Source organism: Polypterus senegalus, chromosome 1 (assembly GCF_016835505.1).
Source record: "Polypterus senegalus isolate Bchr_013 chromosome 1, ASM1683550v1, whole genome shotgun sequence".
Taxonomy (NCBI): domain Eukaryota; kingdom Metazoa; phylum Chordata; class Cladistia; order Polypteriformes; family Polypteridae; genus Polypterus; species Polypterus senegalus.
The window spans coordinates 198,012,337-198,028,023 of NC_053154.1; the positions used below are offsets into that span (position 1 = coordinate 198,012,337).

At 39.9% G+C, this 15,687-nt stretch overlaps 1 protein-coding gene across 4 annotated transcripts in view; it reads right to left on the minus strand.

The window, feature by feature from the left end:
- The window catches only part of farp2 (FERM, RhoGEF and pleckstrin domain protein 2), a 219,354-nt gene that overhangs the window by 27,007 nt on the left and 176,660 nt on the right, over nucleotides 1–15,687 (minus strand). For 3 of the 4 annotated variants that reach the window (XM_039766557.1, XM_039766571.1, XM_039766580.1), the window contains exons 18-22: nucleotides 6,342–6,582; nucleotides 3,571–3,701; nucleotides 3,386–3,454; nucleotides 942–1,031; nucleotides 148–230 (exon numbers count right to left, since the gene is read on the minus strand). In XM_039766557.1, coding sequence (XP_039622491.1) covers nucleotides 148–230; nucleotides 942–1,031; nucleotides 3,386–3,454; nucleotides 3,571–3,701; nucleotides 6,342–6,582 — 614 coding nt within the window. The remainder of the gene's footprint in view (nucleotides 1–147; nucleotides 231–941; nucleotides 1,032–3,385; nucleotides 3,455–3,570; nucleotides 3,702–6,341; nucleotides 6,583–15,687) is intronic. The other variant, XM_039766563.1, reaches the window with a different exon arrangement.

The following is a 15,687-nucleotide window of genomic DNA, read 5'->3' on the forward strand; positions in this document are numbered from 1 at the left end:
GGTTCCTTAGCATCTAGGGGAAGTGTACATCCTTAGTACTAAGAAGCACTGTACAGAGATATTATAAGACAAACACATTTAAAAGTAGGGACACAATTTCAGACATGGTCGTCTCAGTTTCTTTAACTGCTCTGAATTAGAACATACCTAGCAGCAACTACAATGGTCCTCTGAGCTGAATAAATTGTGAAGCAATGAGGGACAGACCATTCATTTTCAGCTTCTTCTACCTAAAACCAAAACACAGTCATGAGATATACAAGAAGGAATATTCAGCATTATTTTCATGGTTTAAAAACCAAGGCAATCTCTACTACTTTAGCCAAAACTGGAGTTCTAAAAAAAACTATAAAGCTTTAAGAATTGGGGGAAAAAAACCATTCACTATGTAGTTTATTAGGCCTGTTAGTGGTTACAGTGACGTCAATGAGTACGTACTGCCCACAGGCTATTCCCTCTAAATCAGAATCTCTTGCAAGGGTAAGGAAGGTTCTAAATGAGGTGGACTCTGAACTAAGCACTTCACATTAAGCAAGTTTCTAATTTTTTAATGCAGACCTACATACACTCATAAGACTTGCTTTACACTGATTCTCTGTTTTACTTACCGGCAGATCCAAAACAATTAGCTGCAAGAAGGGGGTAAAGCAGAAAGACACTTATTTATGCTTTTAACTCTCCCCTTAGCCAAAACTATAGTACAGTTAGCTGCTGGATGTAAATGATGCATTGCCCCAAACATTAAATATGCAATAATTAGAAAAGCAACATTTCATCAGTGCAATCACCAGTATGCCTCAGCTTTGTGGCCATTTGAGTATCTTAGTGCTGCTTCATTGACATTTTGGGATTGAAGGAAAACAGGGAAGATACTCAGAACAAAAGAAATTTCAACTTTGCCTGGTAAAAATGAATGTATACATTAAAATGCAGATATTTACCAGCATGCCATGCAGAGGGAGCTGACCATGGACCTTGAACTGATTGGTTGCAGTCACCCCTTTACTGGTGTACAGCAGCATGTCTGAGAACTAAGAAAGAGATACAAGCTGATGAAAAAAAACAAACAAACAATCTTCATATTGTATGTTCATAGAACATGAGTCCTCTCATGAAAAAGTTCTTGAAGCCTTACACTAAATGGATAACGGTGTGAGTAGCTATCGGAGGAAGCTAACCAATTCATTTTTTTTCCCAAATTCTTCTGTCACTGAAATAGCAGTTGCATCAGACAACGCCAGAAGCCTGAAAAGTCACTAAAGATCAGTAACCAATATTTTTTTCATATGATAATTAAAGAATACAACTATTTAACAATTGGCACAAGTTAAATCACTCACATTTCACACTAAAACCATTTTTTTTCTCATTAAGTGTGAAATGACCAAAATTGCAAGCCTTCTTGTCTCTCTGGTAGGATAACACTAAGTAAAATGATCTAAGGCAGTGATGGCAAACCTTTTGGGCTCAGCATGTCAAATTCTAAAAATGACTAACCTGCCTCTGCTGGTGTGTCGCCCCCAATAAACAAGAGAGAAACAATTTTTTACATTTTAATTTATTTTAAAAAAAAATACAGCCCAATCATGTGTGGTGCTATGTATTATAAAAGTAAAAGAAAAATCAGTGACTTGTAATAGAGAATATTATATGTGCACTGATAACTGGGCTTAAAATAGTGCACTAAAAAATACCCTACTTTTAATAGTAATTTTGAATTAAACTGAAAAAAATCAGGAACATAGTATTTGATTTGACATCAATTAATGGCTTTTTTGTTGCTGAGTTTTAATTGACAGGTCTGAAATTAAAGGTGTGCACTTAAAGCTCAAGCAAGCAGCACCAACTTCATCTGACAGTCTCTGTCTTTTGTCTGGGTTAATGTTGTTTAATGCCAAGAATAAGGCCTTGCAAAAGTATAACACGAAAAATAAGCCAGTTTTAGGAGGTATTACGATGGACAGTTGAGAGAAATGTAAAACAGCACATGCTTAGAAACACAGATTACTTGCCCTTTGCAGAAGTGTAACCACGGAGAGAAGACAATGCCAGCGCTACCCTTTACAGGTTCTATGGAGACAGTATGCCGAATAGTCTTTCAGGTTAATAACTTCCTTACCTCTGCCACAGTATTGTTTAGGGAAGATCTGAACTGCACAGTGGAACAAAAAAAAATAAAAAAAATAGGGTAACCCTTAGTTCATACATATCCTGTATGCATGTGATATTTTAACATACATAAAGGATACGTATGAGGATAAGGATTATCCCATAATTTCTTTTTCATTGTGCAGTTCATAGCTTCTATAATTGTTGAACTGGATCCTGGCCACAAAATAATTCAATGCACTTCAATTGAGCAACAAGATGTAAAAACAGATTTCACATAAATGCTGATAGTGCATTCATTTTGGGGACTGTAGTTGGAGATATCGTACTTGGGCCATGAAGATGAGCTTCCGGTGCACCGGTTAGAAGTTAACTGAACTGTGCAGCTGCCGTGTTGACAAATGATGTGCTGATATGAATGGTGAGAATCCATTTTAAGCTCTGGGTGGTGTAGGGTCTTATATTTTTCTTCACTCAGTTTCTTTGGTAACTTGGGTCTTGATGAACACTGGCATTATGGTGTATCAACTTTGACATGCGTGTCACAGATTTAATTCTCACATATTGTAATAAAATGTTTTTTGTGTCAATTACGTCATTTAACTGTCCAATGCCCTTTTGCACATATGAAACATAAGTGGCAGGTATTCTACAGTAAATACCTTAATACTGTAATCTACTATATAATAAAACACTAAGGTCTGTTTGAGCATGTGTCCAGTTCCTCCAAGCAATCTGATTGGTCAGACTGGCTTTGATGTGATTGACCAATTTGGCTTTGGTAATGCAATCAAAAGAAGAAATGCGCGTGTGAGACACATGAGTGGAGTAAAGGCGCAGCAGACACACTGAGAGTCACCTTCAAAGACAGGAAGTATATAAGAGGACAAAAGGTAAGCAAGGAGTCTCAAAATGACAGAATTAGAGAAACAGGCTTTACACGAATGCAACTGACAATTGGAGTGCCGTTCAAAAAGAGCTTCAGACACAAAGATATAGAAGAAAGATACTAAATGTGCATGTGGGACAAGAAATATGAAATATTTTTAAATTTATTCAATTACCTTTAGTAATGTCTTTGACAAGTAATGTGGCAAATAACAGTTTCATACTGTATTGTACACAATAATATAGTGGTGGGATACAGTGGTGGGATCAGGCGGTATGAGTTACATATTTCAACTACATCTCCTAATGAACTTGGTACACCTGCTATAAATAAATGAAAAAATATATTTTAAAGTTGCCATACATTTTGTGAAATCACAATTCTTACCAGAAAGAACATTCTTTGCTGAAGCCCTTTCTTGGTGAGTTTATACAGACAGCCTTCCCGGATAAACTCCTAAGTTAAAAGAAAAAATATTGAGTCTCTCCATTTATAGGAAGACAACATTTAAATAAATCTTCACAAAAACAGAAAAAAAATTAGGACAAACAACTATTGTGATGCAAACCCACCCTTCCAGGTGCAGTGAGATTCTCAATTCCAATAAGGTCCCTCTGCAACTCAGTTAGCTTCTGAAAATTTTCCAAGCGAATCAGACTGCTTTGTAGTTGAGTGGCCATTTCTGCCACTACATTGAGGGCATCTGGAAACATGTTTTACAAAAAAATATGTGAGATGACTGGAGTAAATAAAGAGCAAATTGTAATTTTGTGAATTCTCATGAGGGTAACCAATATATGCCAGAGAAACATCCCCCAAAATTATCATTTCAGTATAAGCCTTTTGCAGTGATATCTACCATTATGAAACATATTGTGACATAACTTAAATATGAGAGATACTGTATATTTACTTGTACTAATTTAGCTGATGCCATTATCCAAGGTGACTTACAATATTTCAGATACAATTTCTTCCATTTTTCCAGCTAGAGTACAGTCTTGTGAAGTATGGTCACACAGTGTTAGTAGCAGTATTGGCCATGTTCCAATTTTGACTGGAAATGGCATTTATCAGACATGGAAATTGCCCAGACCTGTTTTTATTATTAATAGACATGCCCATCAGTAATTGAACTTACCTAAAAACAGTCTGATATTTGGGGAAAGCTGAATTGTGAGAATAATACTTGACATATGTGGGTTGAGCAGAAATGTGCTTCAGCATTTTTCAAAGAAAACAGGCATACCTTTTTACTTTGAATGTGCTTCTGTATTATCGCTTTACAAAGTGAAAGAGATCAATGATCCCCATGGACATACTGTTTATCTTTCTTCATATTTGTAATCCAAACAAAGGCAATTAAGAGAACAAAATGAAATAGTCATCAATGATAATAACAAAAATAAATCCAAACATTCTGCACCCAGTGCCATCATGCCTAATGAAAATTGTTTCTGCTGTGTAGAACTAAGGGATACGATTCCCAGAAGAAGAGAAGGTAAGATGAAAAGGTATATTGAGGGAACAGAAGACAAATAGTCAGATATAGCAGGCCAAAAACAAAGATGGGGTCATTTCAGAATATACAAGGTTCCTGGGGCTTCTATAGAGCAGGACCATTGTAATGATTATTACTCAAACCATAAATGTAATGTTTGCGAGAAATGAGATACAGACAGCGCACGAATGTAAACTGAGTATGTTAACACTAGAATTCCTGAAGCCTATGAAAAAACTCGTAATCCCAGCCCACCTTAAATCTCTTCGCATCTCTCCCATCAGCGTCTTATGTTTTGTAAATACATCGATCAGCACAAGCTGCCTAGGGTTTACACTTATACACTTCACATCATTATTAGTATAATATGGAAAATGTTTCTGCTTTAGGTATGTGTTTAGCATTTCTTGCATTTCTCACAATTCTTTTTATCCTACACTTTCCCAGATCTTTGTGGACACGGAAAACACATAAATTGCATGTATTCCAAATTGCAATATACTGTATTATTTACACTATATGACTCGAGGCACATCACACGTAGATAAGAAACCTTGGATTGAGCTGGGAGAACTTTTTGCCCAAGCTGAGCTCTGTCAAGGCGGGAGATGAAACAGCAGGCTACTTGCTGTTTGTGCTGATAAACACATTTACAAAACAAAAGACGCTGATGGAGAGGTGAGAAGGTATTTAAGGTGGGCTGGGATTATGATTTTTTCATAGGCTTCGGGAATTCCAGTGTTAATAGCTGGGCTTTGCAAGAAAAGAAGATGGTTTTAATAGTATGTTTTTACAAAACTCTGTTACGAAACAGTGGATGGGGAAGGAAGAACACATTTTGACAGTCAAAGAGAGAAACTTTAAGAAGATCTGCATCTAGAACCATCATTGGTTTCAAACTGGAAGACAAGGACTAGAACACATTAAAAGGTAGGTGGGAAGAAAACGGAAAATGATTGTGGGTCATCGAGGATGAATCCGAGTTAAAGATAGAAGGAAAAATAAGGGATGGAACAGAAAACCTCAACCTCAGCTAATGGAATGTTACACAGTCATCAAAAATACCATCAAGCATTATATCTTGAAGTTCCCCGATATGTAAAATGATACTGTATGTACACCCTTAGGAGTTTGAGAATGGTAACATGGACCGGAGCCAAGATGTCTCTTAATATTATGTCATGTTCAAAGTGAACAAAGTATTAATGGGTCTGAACTCCGAGATAGGAATTTTAATTTAATGGAAGTAAAGAGAAGAACAGAGAATGACCCTCAGGATTATCAAATTGAGCTCATAGGGGAAACAAGATGGTCCCATGATAATTTTTGAGGTCAGTGAGTGAGGTTTTAGGATTTAAAAAAAAAAAAAGGTTTGTTGGAAAAATAAGTTTGATGCTTCTTTTATTTGTGCCAATTTTACTGAAATCATTTGTAAAGGAGGTCTGGATCCATTAAAACTACCCTAATAGCTACAACACTGTGGACAGGCAATCTGTTATATCCACTTTATTTTTAACTAATATGAGCCTTTTTATATACATGTCTGCTGGTTAGAGTATTCTCTGTGCATTCAAGACAATGTTGTGCATAAGCTTTCACAAATTATATGTAACTAAAACTATTCAATACTCCTTCTACTACTACTACTTCTGTTATTTTGCGTTTAGAGTTGTAGGTGGGAGCAGCTAACTGCAAATTCTGTTCTTGAAAATTAAGAAATATTACATCTTGGCAAACGCTCTATCAAATTTACATCACTTCATTAGATCATACTAAGTGTTATTACCCATGAAAAAGTGATCTTGTGCTTGTATTGTAGGTTTGTACCTAATAAATACCCACCCTTGCAGTCATTGTAGTCACGATGATCAGGAGCATAGTGATTGCACAACCTATCGAGGATGAGTTTGTAGTGCATAAGCCTCTGAATGGGTTTGAGCAGAAAGGTGTTGAGAGGCAGGTAGCAAACTTTCTGGAGCTCAAATTCCTTGTATACTGTTTCCAGTTTCTTCAATCGCTTGGTGGCTTTCTCCAGCTCTGTCAGCACCTCATCATGTTTTTGAAGGTAGCTTGTAAATTCCTGCTTGGTGTGATTGAAGAACAGAAATTTGGCTAAGATCATCAAAATGCTTTAAGTAGAGCTCTATAATCAGCTATAAAATTCAATTACAAGAAAATGGAATATGTTAGGGCATAGATTAGAAATTGTGTGAGCAACTTGCACCTTCTAGAAGTGCCTGAATGGGTTTCCTTCCATGTCATAAAGGCATGTATATTAGCTTAATTGTCAGCTCTATATTGCAAGTAAGAATGAGTATGCAAGTGAGCACAAAGATGGACTGGTTTCTCATCCAGTGTCTAGTGTCCAATGCTACCAAAAACGTCCTGGTCTTTCTATGACCTTGTATACCAGATTATGATTAAAGAAAATGCATAGATATATGCATACACTTACAAACACACACATACACATACATACCACATTACCTGAAAAAATGTAAAAATATTTGATATCTCTTGCCCTACATGTACGTTCAATGCTTTTTCTCTCTATCATTATGTGTCTGGACTTCTCTTGACAGTGGCTCCCTTTGTAAAGTGTGTTCTTCGCCTAAAGCCTACTTCTCAAATTCGGTCATTTTGAGGTACAGTATCTTGCCCATCTTTAAGCTTGCTTCATATTCCTTCACAACCTCCTTGTGTGTTTCACACTCACACTTTCTCTTTCGATCTGAGCACGAAAACACAAACTAACATACCTACATATTTTAGCATTATATATATTTGTGTATATATATACTAATAAAAGGCAACGCCCTCACTGACTCACTCATCACTAATTCTCTAACTTCCCGTGTAGGTAGAAGGCTGAAATTTGGCAGGCTCATTCCTTACAGCTTACTTACAAAAGTTGGGTAGGTTTCATTTCGAAATTCTACGCGTAATGGTCATAACTGGAACGTATTTTCGTCCATATACACTGTAATAGAATACAGCTCGATAGCCGTGGGAGGCAGAGTTTCGTATTAAAATATTTAACCAATCACATTTCAGCTGTCATTTGCTGCCAGGCAGAGAGAATATAGACTGCAGCTCGATAGCCGTGGGAGGCGGAGTTTCGTATTAAAGCATTTAAATAATCACATTTCAGACATCATTTGTTGCCAGGCAGAGAGGCTTTCACAATCTGTTGTGGAGGCACTCTAACACAGAATAAATGTTGATTAACCTGTTGCTTCAACCAATCAGATTTTGAGTTGGTGTCAGTAGGGCCCTTTAGCAGGCGTACGGCAATGTCACCGTATTCAGACCCATTGATTGGATAGAAGCCGATATGAGGAACTCTACGAAGCCATTGAATGCACCGCAAACGCTCCGAGTGAAAGATCGTTGCGTGCACTACGGCCAACTCCATGGCAGGATTCTGGACAATATTATTTGCCAGACACAGACCAGATTTCAAGACAATGAAAACCTGATGTTTGTCACGCTCCTCGAGCCCCAGAAGTTTCGGGAATACAAGAAAAATTTCACACATGCAGCCTTCTGCGCTTTAACACAAGAGCCACGGAACTCTTTTTGATCTGTCTCGGCTAAAAACAGAACTGACTGTAATGTATGCCATGGATGGTTTTGCAGGAGAATCTCCCACTGATCTCCTTGACTTCCTTCATCAGAAAATTATGAATATGAGCATGGGGCAGCTGTTCACATTGGTATATTTGGCAGTGAGCATTCCTGTGTACACTGCTTCTGTCGAGGGGACATTTTCAGCCCTAAAGCAAAATCAAACTTATGCCAGAAATACCATAGGGCGGGTTTGTCTTTCAGCATCAGCTTCAATGGCGATAGAAAGTGAGGTTTTGATGGAACTGAAGCGCACGGATAATCCGTACGACAGAGTAATTGAACTGTTTTTGAGGAAAGAGAGGACGATGGATTTTGTATACAAATAATCCAAATTTTTGGTGAGTAAAATGTTGTGATTTTCCTAAATAATATTGCAAGTTTATGAGTTATTATTGATGTTTATGTGTGTCGCGGCTGTGGCTGCAGTAGAAAGGTTTGTTTATAAAATAAAGGCATTTACTGTGGCTACAGTATATATATATATATATATATATATATATATACACACATACACAAACAACCACACTGATGGCTAACACGAGAGGCTTCACCTCTAGCGCTGACGTCCGATTCCCGAGAGGTGGTGCAGTGAGTGTGTATGCCTGATCAGCCCAGAATTAGGGCGAAACACGTGCCACGTATTGTTTGCATTATTTGACAGTAAAACTATATATATATACATACTAGCAAAATACCCGCACTTTGCAGCGGAGAAGTAGTGTGTTAAAGAAGTGATGAAAAAGAAAAGGAAATATTTTAATAATAACGTAATATGATTGACAATGTAATTGTGTTGTCATTGTCATGAGTGTTGCTGGCATATTATATATATATATAAATATATATATATATATATATATATATATATATATATATATATACACACACATAAATACTGTGGTGTGAAAAACTATTTGCCCCCTTCCTGATTTCTTATTCTTTTGCATGTTTGTCACTCAAAATGTTTCTGATCATCAAACACATTTAACCATTAGTCAAATATAACACAAGTAAACACAAAATGCAGTTTTTAAATGATGGTTTTTATTATTTAGGGAGAAAAAATCCAAACCTACATGGCCCTGTGTGAAAAAGTAATTGCCCCCTGAACCTAATAACTGGTTGGGCTACCCTTGGCAGCAATAACTGCAATCAAGCTGCCATGTATAACTTGCAATGAGTCTTTTACAGCGCTCTGGAGGAATTTTGGCCCACTCATCTTTGCAGAATTGTTGTAATTCAGCTTTATTTGAGGGTTTTCTAGCATGAACCGCATTTTTAAGGTCATGCCATAGCATCTCAATTGGATTCAGGTCAGGACTTTGACTAGGCCACTCCAAAGTCAAATCACAAATGTTTTTTTTTAAATTAAAAAATAGTTTTAGTGGGCGACAGAATCAAATATTAGACATGGACATGAATATTGTAAACTCAAGCTCTTTTAATTTCTGAAAGAAAAAAGCTTTTAAACTGCATTTGAATTCAAAACAGAAACAAAAAAATCATCCCTGGTTAAAATTGGGCAGACTTAAAAATAAAGTGGTAGTTTAAGTACTTTAAGTACATTTTCAGAATGGTATTGTCTTTAAATAATAATAACCAAAATTTCAACATAAAGTGCAGTTTTTCGTCTTAAAAAAATAAGTCAGAAACATAAACTTAATCTTTAAATTCTGAGTAACCTTAAAATTATTTTGTACATTAGACTAAAACAGTGTGATCATTGAACATTTTGTAATTAGATGTAATTAGAATTACTAACGGTCACGGAAGTCCAATGATCCCCAGTAAGAGCCACAAAGTCCGCTTTCTGTAATGCATCTAATTTTGCTTGCTTTTCAGTGTGCATAAAACCATGCTTTTATCAAGGCTTCGCTCGGGTAATCTATTGAAATGAAATTTTACTCCGATCAGTCGTAGGAACGCGCTTTATTCCGACTCTAACATTTTTGTAGCTGTGATGTGTGCATCAGTGTAATCGATGTAACAGGAAATCATGCATTAACAAAAGTTCCTCTTTGCTTGGAATTGAAAGTGTGATTAAATGCGTTATTTTTTGTTATGGAGTACATGCATCGAAGCTTCTCAGCTGTGCTTGTGCTAAGAAAAGGAAACATTTTAAAAATAACATAACATAACATGATTCTGCGTTAACCGCATATTTTTTCATACGTCCCAAACCAAGGAGATGCGAGGGTAAAATGAATCGGGAAGCACGCGTACATATTCAGTGCATCCCCTCTCAGGAATCGAACCTCGGATGTCGGCGCTAGAGGCGAAGCCTCTACAATTGCGTCACGGCGTGTGTCTTGTCTATTTGAGAATATGTAGATCTGGGTATATATATAAATTCGCAGCGGAGAAGTACAGGGTGGGCCATTTATATGGATACACCTTAATAAAATGGGAATGGTTGGTGATATTAACTTCCTGTTTGTGGCACATTAGTATATGTGAGGGGGAAACTTTTCAAGATGGGTGGTGACCATGGTGACCATTTGGAAGTGGGCCATTTTGGATCCAACTTTTTATGTTTTTAACGTAACTTTATTCTTGTATGTATGTATGTATGTATGTATGTATGTATGTATGTATGTATGTATGTATGTATGTATGTACGTGTGTGTGTGTGTGTATATATATATATAAGTTATTAAACAGTAAAACATTAACGTTTTAAGAAGTACAGGTACATTGAGCACTACTGGAGTGGTTGCGGGTAAACTACATTTTAAAGACTGTGTAACACAACAGGTAAGTAACTAACAGCAGCTAAAATATATATGGATCATCTCTCGGTAGTAGATCCCTTTTGAAAGGCGCTACACGACGGCTGTGGTATAGAAATTACATTTTCTATGTGAACGTTCAAATTTGTGCCTCTGGTAATGTGCCTCACCGGCATTTAAAGAAAATTAGTTTTGTGTCCTCTGCAGTGTTAAGAGAGAAAGGGTTTGGTTTGGGATAAAAGGAAAAAAGGTGTAAAGAAAGGAAAGTTGCCTTTTTCTTTTATATAGTATAGAGAGATGTGTTCGGTGACGCTATGACGCCTTTTGGGGACAGTCGGGTGGGTCTTGTGTAGACTGGTGAGACGTCCCTGCCATTAATCGGCTGTGATGGCACTGTCAGTCCTCCACTCGTGTGCGTGTCTTCATAATCCGAGCTGAGGACCTGATAATCGTATACGTGCAAAAGAAAGTGTGAATCGCCTTAATATTATTTTGCCGTGGTGTAGAAAAGGGGTCCCGTGTTTGCACTTGTCTGGGCTATAGCTCAGGGGGAGGATTGAAAAAAATTAAAAGTGCTCACTTTGACTTAAGGCAGAAGCGCAGTCAGCATCTCGAAGGCCGGCACAGCTATGCTATGCGCCGGCTGCTCGACTTTTTCTGGGTAGGAGACCCCACTTTTTGTACACACGTTCCACAAATGAGACACACAGGTTTACCGGCAATTTCAGTAAACATATACTCAGCCTCCCATAGGTTTTTAAAGGCTCTATGTTCAGAATCACCCTTTCTCTTTGGCATCGTGTGGGCTAGCTTGGCAATAACTTGTAGCATCATAAGCTAGACTTGATTAACGTGGTAAGTGTTCGACAAGGCAGCTGAAGCGCTGGATTATGGGATCTGTAGTTTATTGTGTTACCAGCGCTTCATATCCCCGGGCCATTAATAACAATAATACAGTATATAAAATGATCTCGTGGGCCGGATATAATTACACGCCGGGCCGGATGTGGCCCGTGGGCCTTGAGTTTGACACATATGGACTAAATAGAACTTGAAAAGAAATATTTTTTGGAATGTGATCGCGCAAGTCAGATCGAGTTGACGCGCACTACAGTACATCGAGCCCGCGTGCTATTGTGGTTTTGCTTGTGTGCCTCAGTAAGTTACCGTCCCCTCGCTCTTACTTTTTTACCGTTCATCTAATAAATACACTGAGTATGGCTTTACCAAAACAATCATTGATTGAGTGTTGTTGAATGGGCATTTGGTGGTGGCTCTGTTTGACTCCGGCACCATTGTCGCTCGCTGTTATGTATTACCGCGACAGTGGCTTAAGCAACATTTGCAAGTCACTTGTCTGCATGGGGAGACCAAGTCGTATCGTTCCGCTCAGTGTTACATCACCTGGAAGGGGCAACTGTCTAGCTTGATGGTCGCGGTGTTGCCCGAACCCCCCTATCCAGTGATTTTGGGACAAGACTGGTCACACAGAAAGTGGGTCTGGTTATGAGGGGGCGAGGCACCCTTCCCGCGGTCTCCACGCCGTGCTCTGGGGCAGGCCCTAATGGCACAGGCACATTGGGGGACGCTTCCCCGGCGACGAACCCTGACGCGGAAGTATCTGCTGGAGAAGGGACGAGCCGGGGAACACTTCTGCTGACCAGCACACAAGACCCCTTAAGCAACCTGGACCATCAATTCCGGTCCACGTCTGCCTCATTTAAAAGGGAGCAGTGGAATGACGATTCCCTGCGGTTTGCCCGGAATGCGATTGTTCTGCCAGGCAGCTCACAAGCTGACGGATCCATGCCACGCGAGCCCTTTTTTGTGCTTGAAAATGATCTGTTGTATCGGGTGGCGACCCACGAGGGAGAGGTGCGTAAGTTGTTGCTAGTTCCGCGCACCTTCCGGTGGGAGGTATGTGAACTAGCTCACGCTCACCTCCTAGGCGCCTACCTCGGGGCCGAAAAAACTTTGGAGAGGATCAAACTCCGCTTTTACTGGCCCGGGATCAACGAGGAGGTCCGGCGTTTCTGCCAATCCTGTCCGGAATGTCAGATTCGCCAGATTCCTAGGAGGGACTGCGCTCCTCTCGTCCCTATACCCCTAATAGATATTCCCTTTGACAGAATAGGGGTGGACTTAGTAGGACCCCTGGAACTCTCAAACAGTGGCCATAAACATATATTGGTCAAGGTGGATTACGCTACCCGATACGCAGAGGCGGTTCCTCTGCGCTCCGCTAACACTAAAAATATTGCACGGGAATTAGTCAACTTATTTTCCAGAGTGGGTATACCCAAAGAAGTCCTCACGGACCAGGGTACACCCTTCACCTCAGATATGTTCAGGGAGGTCGCCAGATTACTCCGGATAAAGCACCTGAAGATGTCTGTCTATCACCCTCAAACAGACGGGCTGGTAGAGCGTTTTAATCAGACGCTTCAACAGATGCTCCGCAAAGTAGTTAACGCCGATGGCAGGAACTGGGACCAGCTCCTACCGCTCGTGCTTTTTGCTTACCGGGAAGTGCCCCAGGCCTCTACGGGCTTCTCCCCATTTGAGTTATTGTACGGGCGACAAACCCCGAGGAATTTTGGACATACTAAAAGAGGGCTGGGAGGCTGAGGCCCTTCCCTCCTCCAATATATTGGAGTATGTGGTGCAACAGGCTCGCTAAAATCAGGCCACTCCTAAAGGACCATGTGACTCGTGCGCAGGCAGCGCAGGCCCGGTGTTACAACCGCAACTCCGTCCTCCGGGAGTTCCGCCCGGTGAATCGAGTGATGGTGCTCGTTCCTACCTCCCATTCTAAGTTGCTAGCTCACTGGCAGGGGCCTTACGAGGTTAAGGAAAGAAAGGGGCTCGTCGACTATTTAGTTAACCTAATCGTCGGCCGAGTGAGAGGATTTACCACGTTAATTTGTTAAAACCTTGGAAAGACAGGGAGGAGTCTCCCGACACTCGTAGATCCCTCTCCCTATTCACTAGCAGGTCTGCCCTTAACCTCGGTGACAAGCTGACATCCCTACAGCGGCAGGAGATAACCCAGGCAATCCGGGCCGTACCCGAAGTAGTGAGCGAGTCACCGAGCCGGACCTCGCTGATTGCGCACGACATAGTCACGGACCCCGGAGTAATCGTCCGGGAGAGACCCTATAGACTCCCGGAGGCAAAACGCGCTGAAGTGGAGGTGCAACGGATGTTGGATATGGACATTGTTGAGGAGAGCCATAGTCCTTGGTCCAGTCCTATCGTCCTCGTTTCCAAGCCGGACGAGTGGTCACTCGTACTGCGTTCAGTAAGTTCACGTGAGCTGCTCTTTTGTGTGATGTTGCGATGTCCATGGCTTAAATTAAAGTTAGCTAAGACCCGGGACTTAAAAGTTTCTGGCTGCACTCCGGTTGTAATATGACGAAGCTACGCAAGCTCACTTTTGAGAATGCAACGTATAGTTCTCCAGGAGAAAAGCAATCTTGCCTGAAATCAATTGCATCGTTTTGTAGGGTCTGTCCCTGAGACTTATTACTTGTCATCATCGCGCAGCAGAGCCTTACTGGAAATTGGAGGCATCTGAATTGAAATGGGAGGTCAGAGGGTATAAAGGGGACGCGAGGAATACATTGAGTGTGGAGAAACAATAGAGACAGCGTGTGTATTAACTTGTGGATTTTTCTGTGAGTATTTGGTAGCAGCGTGACGAAGTTGCTTCCGCAAGACTGCGTTAGCCGCGGAGCTCAGCTCAGAGCGAAATGAGGTGAATGGGAGGGGAGATGATGACATCACTCCCCCACCCGCCTTAACTGTCATTCCCTCCACAAACACAGTCTCTCAGAATTTGCATAAGCACAGCCCTTCATCAGTAATTTTAACTTAGTTACAAAGTGATCAAAACTCTCGTTTATACCCTGCGTCCTCTCATTAAACTTGTATCCCGCATTAGCTGTTGGCATGACAAACGCCAGCGGCAGCCTGTCTATGAACTTAATTTAAACTTTAGGTTTACACCGTGCTTTGTTTCCAAAGTAGCTGCACTCATGTATATGCTTGTATGTGTCACTCGCTCGCTTCTTATTGTTTCGTTGCCTTCTCAATTATATAATGCATGTTTTCTTCAGCTCTTTTTGGAGCTCTTCCTGATTTTCTTTGTACTGCGTTGACAGTCAGTTCACGTGATTACGTGGGAGGCGTGATGATGTCACACAAAACTCCGCCCCCATGGCTTTCGCGCTCAACTCCATTACAGTATATGGAGAAAAATAGCTTCCAGTTATGACCATTCCGCGTAGAATTTCGAAATCAAATCTGCCCAACTTTTGTAAGGAAGCTGTAAGGAATGAGCCTGCCAAATTTCAGCCTGCCAACGGATATTCTGACGCCGACTTTATATATTGAGAAAATCAATGTATTTGCCTGTTTGGCACCCCATAGTATATGTGTGTGTGTGTATATATGTACACATGTATGTGTGTGTGTATATATATATATATATATATATATATATATATATATATATATATATATATATATATATATATATATGCCAGCAACACTCATGACAATGACAAAACAATTACATTGAATTACATTGTCAACCATGTTACGTTATTATTAAAATGTTTCCTTTTCTTTTAACTTCTCCACTGCCAAGCGCAGGTATTTTTCTCTCTCTCTCTCTCTCTCTCTCTATAGATATATATAGATATAACAACACTACTCATATCAATGACAAAACAATTACATTAACAATCATGATACGTTATTTTTAAAAATTATTCCTTTTCATAACTTCTTTTACACACTACTTCTCTGCTGCGAAGCACGGGTAT